The sequence below is a fragment of the Mytilus galloprovincialis genome, chromosome 11 (assembly GCF_965363235.1).
Source record: "Mytilus galloprovincialis chromosome 11, xbMytGall1.hap1.1, whole genome shotgun sequence".
NCBI classification, from domain to species: Eukaryota; Metazoa; Mollusca; class Bivalvia; order Mytilida; family Mytilidae; genus Mytilus; species Mytilus galloprovincialis.
In genome coordinates, this window is record NC_134848.1 from 86,236,330 (window position 1) to 86,250,330 (window position 14,001).

The 14,001-nt window shown below is 32.8% G+C and overlaps 2 protein-coding genes across 2 annotated transcripts in view; one reads left to right on the forward strand and one right to left on the reverse strand.

Annotated features, from left to right (window-relative positions):
* LOC143052972 (uncharacterized) overlaps positions 1–10,303 on the reverse strand; it is a 27,474-nt gene extending 17,171 nt beyond the window's left edge. Inside the window, exons 1-5 of the mRNA XM_076226149.1 lie at positions 10,198–10,303; positions 8,877–8,968; positions 8,447–8,567; positions 6,054–6,134; positions 3,961–4,981 (exon numbers count right to left, since the gene is read on the reverse strand). Of these exons, the coding sequence (XP_076082264.1) occupies positions 3,961–4,981; positions 6,054–6,134; positions 8,447–8,567; positions 8,877–8,966 (1,313 nt within the window). The 5' untranslated portion in view covers positions 8,967–8,968; positions 10,198–10,303. The remainder of the gene's footprint in view (positions 1–3,960; positions 4,982–6,053; positions 6,135–8,446; positions 8,568–8,876; positions 8,969–10,197) is intronic.
* Positions 10,097–14,001, forward strand: part of LOC143052973 (UDP-N-acetylglucosamine transferase subunit ALG13-like) — a 22,323-nt gene continuing 18,418 nt past the window's right edge. The window contains exon 1 of the mRNA XM_076226151.1: positions 10,097–10,113. The gene's annotated coding sequence lies outside the window, so the exon portion shown is untranslated. The remainder of the gene's footprint in view (positions 10,114–14,001) is intronic.

Consider the following 14,001-nt stretch of genomic DNA (forward strand, 5'->3'; position numbering starts at 1 on the left):
GACATAAAATATGGTATAATTATTAAATACTGGAACACTTATAAACAAGGAATGTCATTATGACTAGAACTGTTTTAAAGAAATATATTCAGACATGTATGCTTCTTGACTAGAATGTTTTCATGAGTATTTTCATCAGAAAAATGTAGATATTAAAGATTTATAAGACAATGTATTAAAGAGTGTATTTTTAATAAAAAAAATAACCATTGAATCTTCCTCAATTGAAAAAAAGGCAACTTGAAAAAAAAGTATCAAGACATTCGACTGTTTTCATATTTCTAACAATATTTAATTATATGTGATAAGGTTATATTTTTGCCAGGCTTTAATGAGAACCAAAGAAATCTAAAGTTTGGGGCGAAATCCATAGCACCCCATTAAAAGTAAATGGTCTGTACTGAAATGTTTTTAATGCATAAAAAATAAAGGGCTGCGCTTTAGCGCATGATACGCCCGTTGCTCTTTTAACTTGTCTTTTATGCTTTAAATGAATTTATATGATCAACTAGAAATATATATACAAATCAAAAGGGATGTTACATTAATATATTCACCAAAGTTTCATAAAATCCCCCTTTTTAAAGTATAAAAATTCATTACTTAAGAAAACGTAAAATCTAAAATTTATAAAAATGGAAAGGGAGCTTATGTCAATAGATATAAACAATTTATTAAAGTTGCATAAAATTTTGTGAAAGAGTTAGTTATTGTCCCAAAATTGGAAAATCCCCCCTTTTTTAAGCATAAAAATTCATAACACGGAAATGTAAAATCTGAAATTTATAAAAATTGAAAGGGAGCTTACATCAATAGATATAAACAATTCACCAAAGTTTCATGGACATTGGTGAAAGCCTTTTTGAGTTATTGTCCAAAGTGTTGAAAATCCCCCTTTTTTTATGAATAAAGCCCCATAAATCCAAAACTTAAAATCTGAAATTTATAAAAATTGAAAGGGAGCTTACATCAATAGATATAAACAATTCACCAAAGTTTCATGGACATTGGTGAAAGCCTTTTTGAGTTATTGTCCAAAGTGTTGAAAATCCCCCTTTTTTTTATGAATAAAGCCCCATAAATCCAAAACTTAAAATCTGAAATTTATAAAAATTGAAAGGGATCTTACATCAATAGATATAAACAATTCACCAAAGTTTCATGGACATTGGTGAAAGCCTTTTTGAGTTATTGTCCGAAGTGTTGAAAATCCCCCTTTTTTTATGAATAAAGCCCCATAAATCGAAAACTTAAAATCTGAAATTTATAAAAATTGAAAGGGAGCTTACATCAATAGATATAAACAATTCACCAAAGTTTCATGGACATTGGTGAAAGCCTTTTTGAGTTATTGTCCGAAGTGTTGAAAATCCCCCCTTTTTTATGAATAAAGCCCCATAAATCCAAAACTTAAAATCTGAAATTAAAAAAAAACGAAAGGGAGCTTACGTCAATAGATATAAACAATTCACTTAAGTTTCATGGAAATTGGTGAAAGCGTTTTTGAGTTATTGTCCGAAGTGTGGACGACGGACGGACGGACGGACGGACAGACGGACGGACGGACGGACAGACGGACGGACGGACAACGGTATACCATAATACGTCCCGTCTAAAAGACGACGGGCGTATAAAAATTGGCAGCATAGCTCCTAAGGACATGTTTTAATTGAATTCACACAGGCCACAAAGTTTGGGTATATTTAATATTGTAAGAAAGAGAATAATTGCAATGAGTGGGGCAGCCCCCCTTATCCTAAAGGAGCATATATACTCATTGCAATCGAAGATAGATTTAATATAGAGAGAGTATATTTATTTTTCAAGCTAACCATTCATTTTCTCTACATCTTTGTGTAGTTAGGGTTGCTTCTTATTGATTTGGCATGATATATATCCATTAACATTTCAAATGAGCCCTTCCTCCGTACAGGCGTGTTTACAGATATCCATAAAGATTTAAGTCACGGAGGAGTGGTTTCATCTTTGTCGTCTTCACAACGATTTGTAGAAAATATGCCATACTTCAAGCTGCTGTCGAATTATTTAACCACTGAAATTGGTTCCATAAAGTCAGGCTCCACAGATTCTGTACCCGATTTGTTTGAGACAGAATGGTTATCGTGTCAGTTATGAATATCCGCTGCATCATCGTCAATGATATCATCACACATCATTACAGGTGGCACGGTAGTATTTGCATTCCAGAATTTAGGTTGCTCTTTTGTGTACCCTACTTAGGTAAATGTATCTAAACAGTGTGATTGGACAAAAAATACAGTATCAACTGAACATACTTTCCCAAACTGAGGGATGAATCAGGTGTAGAAAAATATGAAATAATTTTACATACAGATGAAAATGAATTTTTGAGAATTTTTTTAAATTTTGTATTCACTGCACCATAAAATACCTAAAAGTACTAGTGGCCTTAGGTTTTTAAAAATAGCAAAAAAAGTAAACGGTCATGATACATATTCAAATTCATTTCTGAATAGTAAAATGAAAGTACTTCAGTTAACTGTGAATGTAGAATTTTTTGCAGTGTTAGAAAGTGGTGAAAATTCTAAAAAGGCTATCATTATCCCTTATGGGCCAGGAAATACTACCGTGCCACCTACATGTGCCTGAATCTGTATAAACAGTTTACTAATAAACTTTTTTGTTTGTTATTTGTCTTAAAATTGACACGAGACGACAGCGTAAAGTACTCCTCCGTGACTTCATGGATACCTGTAAACAATTTCCATGTGCTTTATCATTAAATGGTCACATGAACGCTTGACGGGAAGCTAAGAAAAACCGAACTTGAAATGCGTAATTGACCCAGACTTTAAATCATTTCCGGAAAGGACACAAAGTTCCGGATCACGTCAATAGAAGTATTAAAAAAAATTTCTTCAAATTTAAAGCAATAAAATTTTCACAGTCGGGAGGATTTTCAAGGGTCGGTCGGTAAACTGCAAACAAACAATATTTTAATTTAAGCCCAATATATTTTTTATTCAAAATGTATGATTTTACAGGTAATTAAAATGTGTCTTTTTACTTATCACCTGGCATTGCTATGTGTGAAATTTTAATTACTAAAACAACAGCCCCCAATAAAAGTTGACAGTACATGGGTTGAAAGTAATAAACATTGATAAAAGTGATATACATGTATGAAGACTCCCTTCAACAATAAATTATTTCCTGTCTATTTGACTGTGTGACAAAACATTCTTCATGCTGGAAATAGCAATTTGGAAGCAGGGACAAAAAGTTTTAATCTTTTACTACACATTAATCAAAATAGATCCCTGTTTGAATTTACAATAGAAATAGAATTGAAAGCATTAAAAATGATTTGAACACTTTCTATATTTAATTATTAATAGTAATTATAATTGACCAGGTAAAGAATGGTTTTTATAGTAATGACCACTCAAAAATTTCAATCGACCAGTATTTGCCGGTATTTCCCAGTATTTGCCAGTATTTCCCGGTAATTACCGGTATTTACCACTGGCATGGTCAATACTTGTATTGACCGCTTTTTTGCCAACCTTGATTATTGTTGTTCATTTCAACAAGATTGATTTTCTGACTTGAGTTGGTCTGATGAAAGTGAGAAATTCAATCCAGTTCAGCATATTGAGATGACCAATGATAATCTGTTTATATCGCTATTTTACCTATGAAGATGATGAAGACATTGGTAATTTCATTGACAACGCACATGCTCCCATAGTTTCTAGTGAAAATTTTTCATATCGCTCGACTCTGCTGAGAAAGGAACTTATTAGTCAGTAAAGATCAAAGGAAAATTTCATTAAATAGCGATACAATTATTTATCCTTTCTTAACCTAAATTTTTCATATGTACATGATGTTTTAACTTTACATTCCACAACAATACATTTAAATACCCCAGCACTAAAACGGCTTGGGGAGAACACTGATCATACTATTTCTAACCTGTTTGTCTCGATATGTAGAACTTCTACGTCACTGTCTTCTGACCCTGAGGATAAGTTGACCTCCGGTACAACAGGTGATTGACCTCTGAACTCAAAGGATTCTTGACCCTGTTCATTATTGTCACCAGCTGTCCCTACAGAATCTTCGCCACTTGTGTTTTTATTTTGTTGGTACCGTCTAAAGGCTGACCTTGACATTTCATACATAGACATTGGTTGACCCTGACCTTCATCCATGTCCATAAGAAGTTCAGAATTAGCACCCGTGTTAGAAGATGGTGTGGTTTGAATTTGTTCATTTAGTGCACGACTACGAGAAGATTCACTAGAGAGATCTAAACCAGAGACCTGATGACTTGGGCCACGTGGTTGCCATGGTTTTCTAGCACAAGGTCGACACATGGGCCCACTGTGTTCACCAAAGGGATGAATAACTGAACAATGATCAGAATTGTTATTAATACTAGGAACTTCTCCATGGAAAGCACTCAATCTGTCACCTCGATAAAGATGATTAATCACTGATGAATCAGAAGAATCAGAGAACAGATCATTGTGTGGAGGCTCCCTCTGGTGGAAGGGCACATTACGATGTCTATTGAATTGTCGGCTGTCGTTTCCACTCGTTCTTTCTTCTGGACGAACGTGATAATGCTGATTAGAACGGACTGAAGCAGGAGTGGGAAGATTAAAGAGAGAATAAGGATTGAGGGAGTCATACAATCTACTGTCCTGATTATCATCTGAAGGTTGTGGAGGAGCAATGTTACAATTCTCTCTAATTACTGGTTGTCGAGGGTTACCATGACGACAGGGTCGAGGACCTATCCATGACCTTTCACCTGTATCACTGTCTTCTGATGAGTACATTTCAACAACGTCCTGATGTCTGAGATCAGATAAATGTCCCATGTACGATCTGAAATTCTCTGTCATATTAGTGGGAGGTAACTCTGTAGTGACCATTTCTGTACTGTGAATATCAGTTACTGGTATTGCTGGGGCAACATTTATTTCATCTGTAAAAAAAATAAATTTAAAAAAGTAAAACATCAAATAAACATAATCTCATTCAATATTCAATTGTTCTATAATACCACAGAAACCTACATGAAATGCTCTAAATTCTAATTAAAATACAATGAATTACTTCTAATTATAAGGATTTATTAAACAAAAACCTCAGTTTTCATCATGTTCATGGATTTAACCTCAAGCTAGTATACAATTAGAATTGGAATATTTTATGACAGTCTGGTACTGTTTGAATGTTTCATATCATTGTACATTGTACCTGTTGTACATAGATGTAGTAAATGGATGCATGATTACACATCACTTCATACACACAAATATTTTGGGCACATGACATGCATTGATATGGAATTGAAGTTATTTCAAGTTCTTAAATCTATAGACATCATTTTCAGGAACTTTCAAGGATTTCAAAGACCTCTGTTACATACATGTTAGTTACTCTGATGAGTGAGGTCAAAGAAGTAACCATGATGAATTTGGTCAAAGGTTAATATGTAACCCTTTTGTCATGATTGTTGTGTCAACAGTAAATATAGATGACCTTGATGAGTCAGGTCAAAGGTTAATATGTAACCCTTTTGTCATGATTGTTGTGTCAACAGTAAATATAGATGACCTTGATGAGTCAGGTCAAAGGTTAATATGTAACCCTTTTGTCATGATTGTTGTGTCAACAGTAAATATAGATGACCTTGATGAGTCAGGTCAAAGGTTAATATGTAACCCTTTTGTCATGATTGTTGTGTCAACAGTAAATATAGATGACCTTGATGAGTCAGGTCAAAGGTTAATATGTAACCCTTTTGTCATGATTGTTGTGTCAACAGTAAATATAGATGACCTTGATGAGTCAGGTCAAAGGTTAATATGTAACCCTTTTGTCATGATTGTTGTGTCAACAGTAAATATAGATGACCTTGATGAGTCAGGTCAAAGGTTAATATATAACCTTGGTGAGTTGGGTCAAAAGTAAACAGTGTAACCCTGATAGGTTGGGTGAAAGGTAAATAGTAAAGGTCAAAATTTGCTGAACTATTGAACAATTGTTCTCACCCTCTGTGCTGTGTGGTGTTGAAGTAGTTTCCATGGAAACCTCGTTGCTTTCAGTCCAAACTCCAGTTCCTTCTGCCAGATCTGTAAATTAGAAATTAGCTCACATGGATTAAGTCATTTACACCACTGGGAGTCATGGTACATATTGATATGTTGTCATCCAATATAACAATATTTGCTTAAGGTTTCCTTACATTCAATATTTCATGGAGCAGTGTATATGTAATGATCTTCATTTGGTCCCAGTGTTGAAAACTGAACTAGGATTATCACCATGACAACTGAACTAGGATTATCACCATGACAACTGAACTAGGATTATCACCATCCTACCACAAGTAAGGTTATTATCTCTCAGTGCTGAAAACTGAACTAGGATTATCACCATCCTACCACAAGTAAGGTTATTATCTCCCAGTGTTGAAAACTGAACTAGGATTATCACCATCCTACCACAAGTAAGCTTATCACTATGCATTTGTGAAGGACTCCTCTATTTTGGGCATTGGATTTCATACAGTGAGATTTCATTGCTACATGACTGATAAGTTCAGTCTTCAGGGTTTCCGCTGGCGGTCACCATTTTTGCAATTTGTGAAAAAATAATAATTGGGGGGATAAAAATTCGTCATTTGCAAAAGAATATGGCGAAAGAGATATATATAACGATTTATTTTCCTCCATCTTGTTTATTTACTTTTTTTCGAGTTTCTCAGACTTTACCCGATCAGACAATACTCGGAATTCACCTTGACCTCATTAAGATTTGGACAGAAAATCAATAATCAGCTGATTGCATTTTAGCTATCGACAATAAGGCCACACTTAAAAATATTTTGGTTTGCCCAAACCCTACCCCAAGGTTGAGACAGTGGGTAGGTAGGTAGGCATTTTATTTTTATTTTTTCCAAAAAAGAAATTGAAGTATCAGATGTTTATTAGTCTTCATGCCTATTTGATTAAAAAAAAACTTCTTCAAATCAGGACAATAAAAGAATTTGAGTAGACAGCTTTTTTCTGGGTAGGTAGCGTTTGGGCAAACAAACCTATTATTTATTATGGCCTAAAGGACTAATTAATAAAGGTGTTGATTGAATTGTTTGACAAAATGATATCTGTAAATGTCACATACACAATTTATTTACCACTTTGCGACGCACGTGTTGGAAGCAAACTTTCCACGTCTCCTCTCCTTTTAAAGATAGTTGAGAAAAGCTGTTGTTGTGACGGAAAATGTTCAAAAGCAAGAAAAATCTCGGATTTAAAACTTTAATTATCCTTTGACTTTAATATAGGTAATTGATTAGAGAGACAACTTTCAAGTCGTTCGAGTGACACGCGTGTTTCAATCATAGTTGTATGTCTCAACTTTTTCATTTACGATGGCCAAGAAAAAAAAAACGTGTTGTTATGAAAAAAATTTATCCAAAAGGTTGGGAACAACTCCTCGAATTGGAGTAACCCTTCAATGTAATGACTACACATGAAATGAGGGATCAATTTCATTTGATAAAACCTTTTGTTTTGTTGTAAAAACCACTTCTTAGTACAAAAGGGCACATCAGTATTTTTCTTTCAAAGAAACTTTCCCTACCAACTATACTGGTATTATATGATCAAAACATGTCCATTAATTTTGTTATATTCCTGGACTTTTTCATTTATTAAAAGTATAGTGGTCCCCTCATTTAGAAAAGTTGTTTAAAATACAATGAATATTTTTCCCTTTTAAGTTAAAAAAATTTCTGTTGTTTTAAAGTAAATGTTTAGTGTTTATTCATTAAAATGTAGACTCTAAAATAAGCTAAAGAGAATAATCATAGACACAATGGGGCAAACTCATCTTATTTGAGGGAAAGGGTGGGGGGGGGGGGTCGAAAAAAAGGTAAATTTTAAACGAAAAATATATTTATGTTACTTGGTGAAAAAAATAATACAGTAGCAAAAAATATATTGTTTTGCGAAAGAGGTGGCAAAAAAATAATTGACCCAGGGGAAACCCTGTCAGTCTCCATAACAAAATATACCAAGGAAACCATAATAAATTTATATTAATTATAATCTTTTAATACAAAGATAATGATATATCCTAAGTCATGTGTAAGTTTTTACAACAGTAAATGATCTTGATGCATTTTTGGAACTGATGAGGCCAAACAAATTTTCATGTGCATGTGTCCAGGACTCGCCTACTTGCCTTAGTCATTAGGTCATGTTAATGAATGCAATGCTGAAGACGACCCTGATGATGAGGCCGGACAACGACAATGTGATACTTATATACATTGTACGTAACGAACGCAAAATTATTTTTTTGCGGTTGTATAAAAATATTAACAGATATTTTCTCGTAAATATCTTGAAGTTGAACATGAAGCACACAATGTACAAACCTATAGTTTGTTCAGCTATAGCCTCAACCTGTGCTGTTACTATGTCCTCCACCAAGTTTCCCGTAATAATTGGGTTACCTCCCTTAGAATCTTCATCCATGATGATACTGTCATTCTCATCCTGTGTAAAATAAGAACATGATAAGATATTCCACACACTAACATACACTACATGTATTAAAAAAATAATTAAACATGTGAAAAAAGTCATCAAACATTGTGTTGAACAAAAATTGGGTGTTAACCATAAGTTTCAATAAATTAATTTGAGGTTGTATTCTTAACTTTTTTTTTTTTATTTCAGTAACTTTTGTTATTTCAAACATTGATGGCCTGAGCCTGTTGTCTGCTCTTTGGTCCGGTTGTTGTCTCTTTGACATATTTTCCATTTCCATTCTCAATTTTTATTATGCACTTGATTGGTGTGTACCTCTGTTTTGATCTGAAATGCAGCCCCACTGGTCCATGTTGGTGGAGGTTCATCAAGGTCTGGACTGACTGGCAGATGGCTGGACTCCATTCCTAGCAATCACAAATCACAACATGAATATTCACAAATACTGTAAAATATACACCATATTATTATTACATGTATTATACTTCAAGTTGAAATGCCATAATTTGATTGGCTAATACGAGGGTATTACTTTACTTTATCACATGGCTGAGCAGGTGACAACTTTTTTTAATGTTACCCTCTCGTCCAGACCAATAAAAAATCAACAATTTAAAGGACACTGAATTGAATGTACATCAAGTAATTAAATACAATGCTTCAGTTTTACCTTTTGGCTCAGATTTTATTATTTAACTGTCAAAATAAAAAAAAATAAAACATCTTGCCTAACTTTTGTTGTTTTTTCTAATACCCGTAACGTGTCGAGATGTCATAGAAAATACTTTAAAAATACAATTTTAAAATCTGCAAAACTAAAAGACAATAATGATCATGATGATAGGACATTCAGTATAATAAATTCAATAACCATGATAACACGTAGCTGAGAGGGTGATAGAGCAGATTGGTACCCCTCAAAAAAGCATTGTCAGCCATGGCTTCGACGCGGGCGACAATGTTTTTTCGTGGTTCCAATCTGCTCTATCACCCTCTCAGCTATATCTTATTTATATACATGTAGTGTATAATAAATCATGTAAAATAGTTAAAAATACACCATAGTATATATGGACATATAAATAAAATAAAGAGTCTGTGTTATCTGGTTATGTGACATTTTAACGGCAACTATTTCCTATTTATAATGTAAATACTAAAATATATCGATGTCATAACTATGTTGCATTATTATATTTTTATAATTATGGACGATACGTCTCTAAAAAGTATAATACAATATAACAAAGTAAAGAGGCTATCACAGTGTGGTGGCCTGGCTGGCACATCCTATAGATGTTGCAAACTATGGCCTTCGCATCTTAGAAGCTTTTAAATAGATAAGACCCGATAAAGTTCCTATCCCCCCATCAAACATGATATTGTACGAAATGTTAAATCTTATTTACATGAAAGAGGACGAGGTTTCTTGATTACTCATTGCATTCCACACCTTTCAAGACAATATGACAGACGTTGAAAGAAAAAGAAACAAACAAAAGCAGGGTCGATAAGTTCGTTTGTGAAAAACGAAGTCAGGAAATTGTTAAATGTAAAAAGGACTAGTTGGTTGTGTAAAATGATCTTTTGTCATAAAGCTTACTGTATTTTGTTTCTATCTTAAAGTAGAATATACCTTTATATGTAAATTTACACTCAGGTTTGATTTGTTTTGTTTGTAAAATCCATTTCGGTAATCGGAGTGGGCTTAATTTTATCCGTGACCTGATTGGTTAAAAAGTAAGGTCAAGGTAATAAAAATAAAGATGAATTATAGTCTTGGAATGTTGTTTTATCAGTATCAACAACAAATTTTAGCGGAAAAATTAAAAATTTATTAAAAAATAACAGTAAAAACAGCATATAAGCCAAAAAATGTTTTAAAAAATCGGACTAAAATTAAAGTCAAATCCGGAACCGATTTACGAACAGCAGGTGCTTGCTGGCAATGTCTAAAACTGTATTTGTTACAGTTGGTACTACAGAGTTTGATTCCTTAATTCAAAGTATAACGAAAGATTCCATCTATAAGGTTAATTTTTTTGATATTGAAGTATTGAGTGTTTTCTATTTAAGACAATAGACAATATTTATTAGCACAAACACATTTACATTAAATGGTTATGGCATACAAAATTATAGTCCAAATAATTATGACGTCTTGAAAGGCTATTATAATTTTTTTCTTTTATAATAGCCTTTCAAGACGTCATAATTATTTGGACTAACAAAATTAAGACAATAAACTGACAATAGTTAAATTGATTATAAGGCCAAAATTAAAAATATGTTTGTTTCCCTTCCCCCCACCCGTGTCAAAAATAAGCCCCCGGGTCAAAAAATTATTTTCCACAAAAAAATCGAAATTATTTTTTTCCTGAAAATAATTTGTTTCCATTTTTGGAAAGTGCTTGAAAGCAGAAGGATTGATAATCTAAATAAATACACTCAAATTGAGCACAATCAACTGATAAGTGGCCTGGACTGGACAAGTCAAACCATTCATGTGACCATGCTATGACAATCACATCCAGTTAAAAAAAAAAAAAAAAAAAAAAAAAGAACCTGCCTTCCTGGTCTGTTTACAAAGGGTAGACCCGGGGGAGAGGAAACAGACATTCTTTTAAAGGTGGCCTAATTATATTTGAGTGACAGTGGTATTCACAGCGAAGAAAAAAAAGACTATAAATATCAACAGTTAACACATTATTAATGTTCATGAACAATTGAAAAAAGAACACAAACAAAAATTAGGTTGCACATTAAAAGAAATACAAGTTATACAGATGTTCTCAATAAAAAAACAATCATTAATATACTTTATGGTGATTTTTATAATGACTGGTAGACTGCTATTTAAAAGTGCAGTCAAATTCTTCAGTGTTATCATGGTTATAGTGGACTGCAATTTAATAAAATTGAAATTAAGATTTTTATTAATACTTTGTATATACAGGTATCCCTCAATGATGTATAGTATGGACAGATTGAGAAGAAATGGTATTCATCCTCAATTTCTTGTCTGTTAAGATAACATTTATAAGACAATTAGTATTAGACTAACATTCAATTTGACTAATCATAAATCAGAGAATATATATATCTGTATATAATTCTATCAGTAACTGGCTAATTTATTCACTCAGTGCAAAAGATTCAGTGCTTAAATACAATCAACCCTTGACAAATGAAAAATTGATGCATAACAAACAAAACACACTAGTTAACATGACAAGAGTCGTAAGCAGGATCTGCCTAACCTTATACTAAAATTCTGCGCGATATGATCAAAATTTTCCATTTCAACAGTCATGATATTGTTTTTTAAGGCCCTTTATAGCATTGCTTAATTGTTGAAGGTCGTACAGTGACTTATGATTGTTAATTTCTGTGACATTTGGTCTCTTGTGGCGATTGGTCTCATTGACAATCCTACAATGTACAACATCTCCTTTTTTTATAATTTATCACTAATCTGACAAGCACGTTTCGGCTGAAAATTACTGCCATATCTCATAACTTCCTTATAAGTTCCCTCTTCTCTCATTCCCATATTTTTGGACGTTCATTGTATTGTACATAAATCAGGCCGTTAGTTTTGTCGTTTGAATTGTTTTACATTTACATCATTCGAAGCCTTTTGTATCTGACTATGCAATAAGAGTTTTGCTCATTGTTGAAGGCCATACTATTCAATTTAATATGACAGTAAAAAATATTTGTGGTCGTAAAATGGTATCACATCGTCAATGTTGACAGATGTCAGATGGTTTCTGGACAATAACTTTAATATAAATAAATAGAAATCCATGAAATTTATACACAAGGTCTATAACCACAAATCTAATATAAATAAATAGAAATCCGTGAAATTTATACACAAGGTTTATAACCACAAATCGAAGGTAGGGATTGATTTTTGGGGTTATGGTCCCAACAGTTTAGGAATTAGGGGCCCAAATAAGCATTTTAGTAGTTTCCAGACAATAAACTTGTGTACTGTTTAACATGTTCAAGTGTATGAATCTCTCCGATCATGTCTCTTAAATTATATCACAAGTTTCCATACCACAAAGGGATGGTAAGGATTGAGCTTTGGGGTTTTGGCTCTAACCAATTAGGAATTGGGGGCAAAAAAGAGGGTAAAACAAGGGTTTCCAGACAATTGAGACAATTTTAAAGCAGTGGAAGGGAGGTAATCCAATCACATTGAAAGTACAATGTATTTAAATGGGTTATTATAGTTGTTAACCCCATTAGCATGATTAGAAATTTGAATTGAAATAATGACTATATCTTGAGGAAAAGGGAAAGGTGGGGGTGGGGGTAAATAAAAAATTGTGGGAGGGAGACATTTTTTTTCAGATTTCAGAAATTTAAAAGAAAATTTCTTCAAATATATAAATTTTTTGTGCAATAAAAAGATACCGTATAAAGGGGAAGGGGAATCAATTCACAACAGCATAGTGAATTTCACAAAAGCAAAAGAAGGAATATAAATTCAAATCATATATATATCAAATTCTAAGTTCTTTGACTACACTTATTCTGTGTCAGAATCCTATTATGTGTCAAATATTTAATTACAATCCAAATTCAGACCTGTTTCAAGTGCTAATATTTTGTCCATTTTTACCCCAACTGTTCAGGGTTCGACCTCTGGGGTCATATCCAGCTGCGCTCAGCGAAGCAATTTATTCTATTTAAGATTCCTTTTTCCATTTTTTTCTTCAACATCCAGATGTAATTGTTAGCTATATGGACCATAATTTGGTATTCGGCCTTTGGTTTCTTTTTGTATCCTTTTTTATAAGTTCTAAAACTTTAACTTTTATTCTGTGGGTTGTGTTGATGTTAAAATAGTATTAATGGAACAATTGAGTTTTTCAAGAAAAAATTAATACATTTTGATTCACTGTTTACGTGACAGGAAACCAAACAGGAAACCAATCTTTATTTTCTTTATTTTGCACAATATATTTCAAAAGACATAAATGAACACCATTACTAGTGTTACTTGCTTCATGTTAATATTTAAAATCTATTTTCAATGTTAAATTAAAGTTTTTTTTAAACGCGACAGGAAACCATAAGAAACCGAAAGCATTTTTTTAGTTTTATTTTATTGCAAAATCTGCTTAAAATAATCTGAACAGTATACTTTTTCTTAAAATCCATTTTAAATGTAACAGTATTAGGCCAATTAAAATTAATTGATAGATTTTCATCCCCGCCCGCCCCTCTGAAATCGTCCGCCCCGATTTTTTTATTTTGAAAAATTTACGATTTCCGGATTTTGTTCGTTTCCGTTACCGGTAACCGTCAAAAATTTTGTTTCATTCGAACTTCCTGTTTCAAATTTCGGTTTTCATATTTCTTGTTTCGAGTACTTTAAAATGATTTCATTGACAAATTCTGCTGTTCAATGATGACAATATCA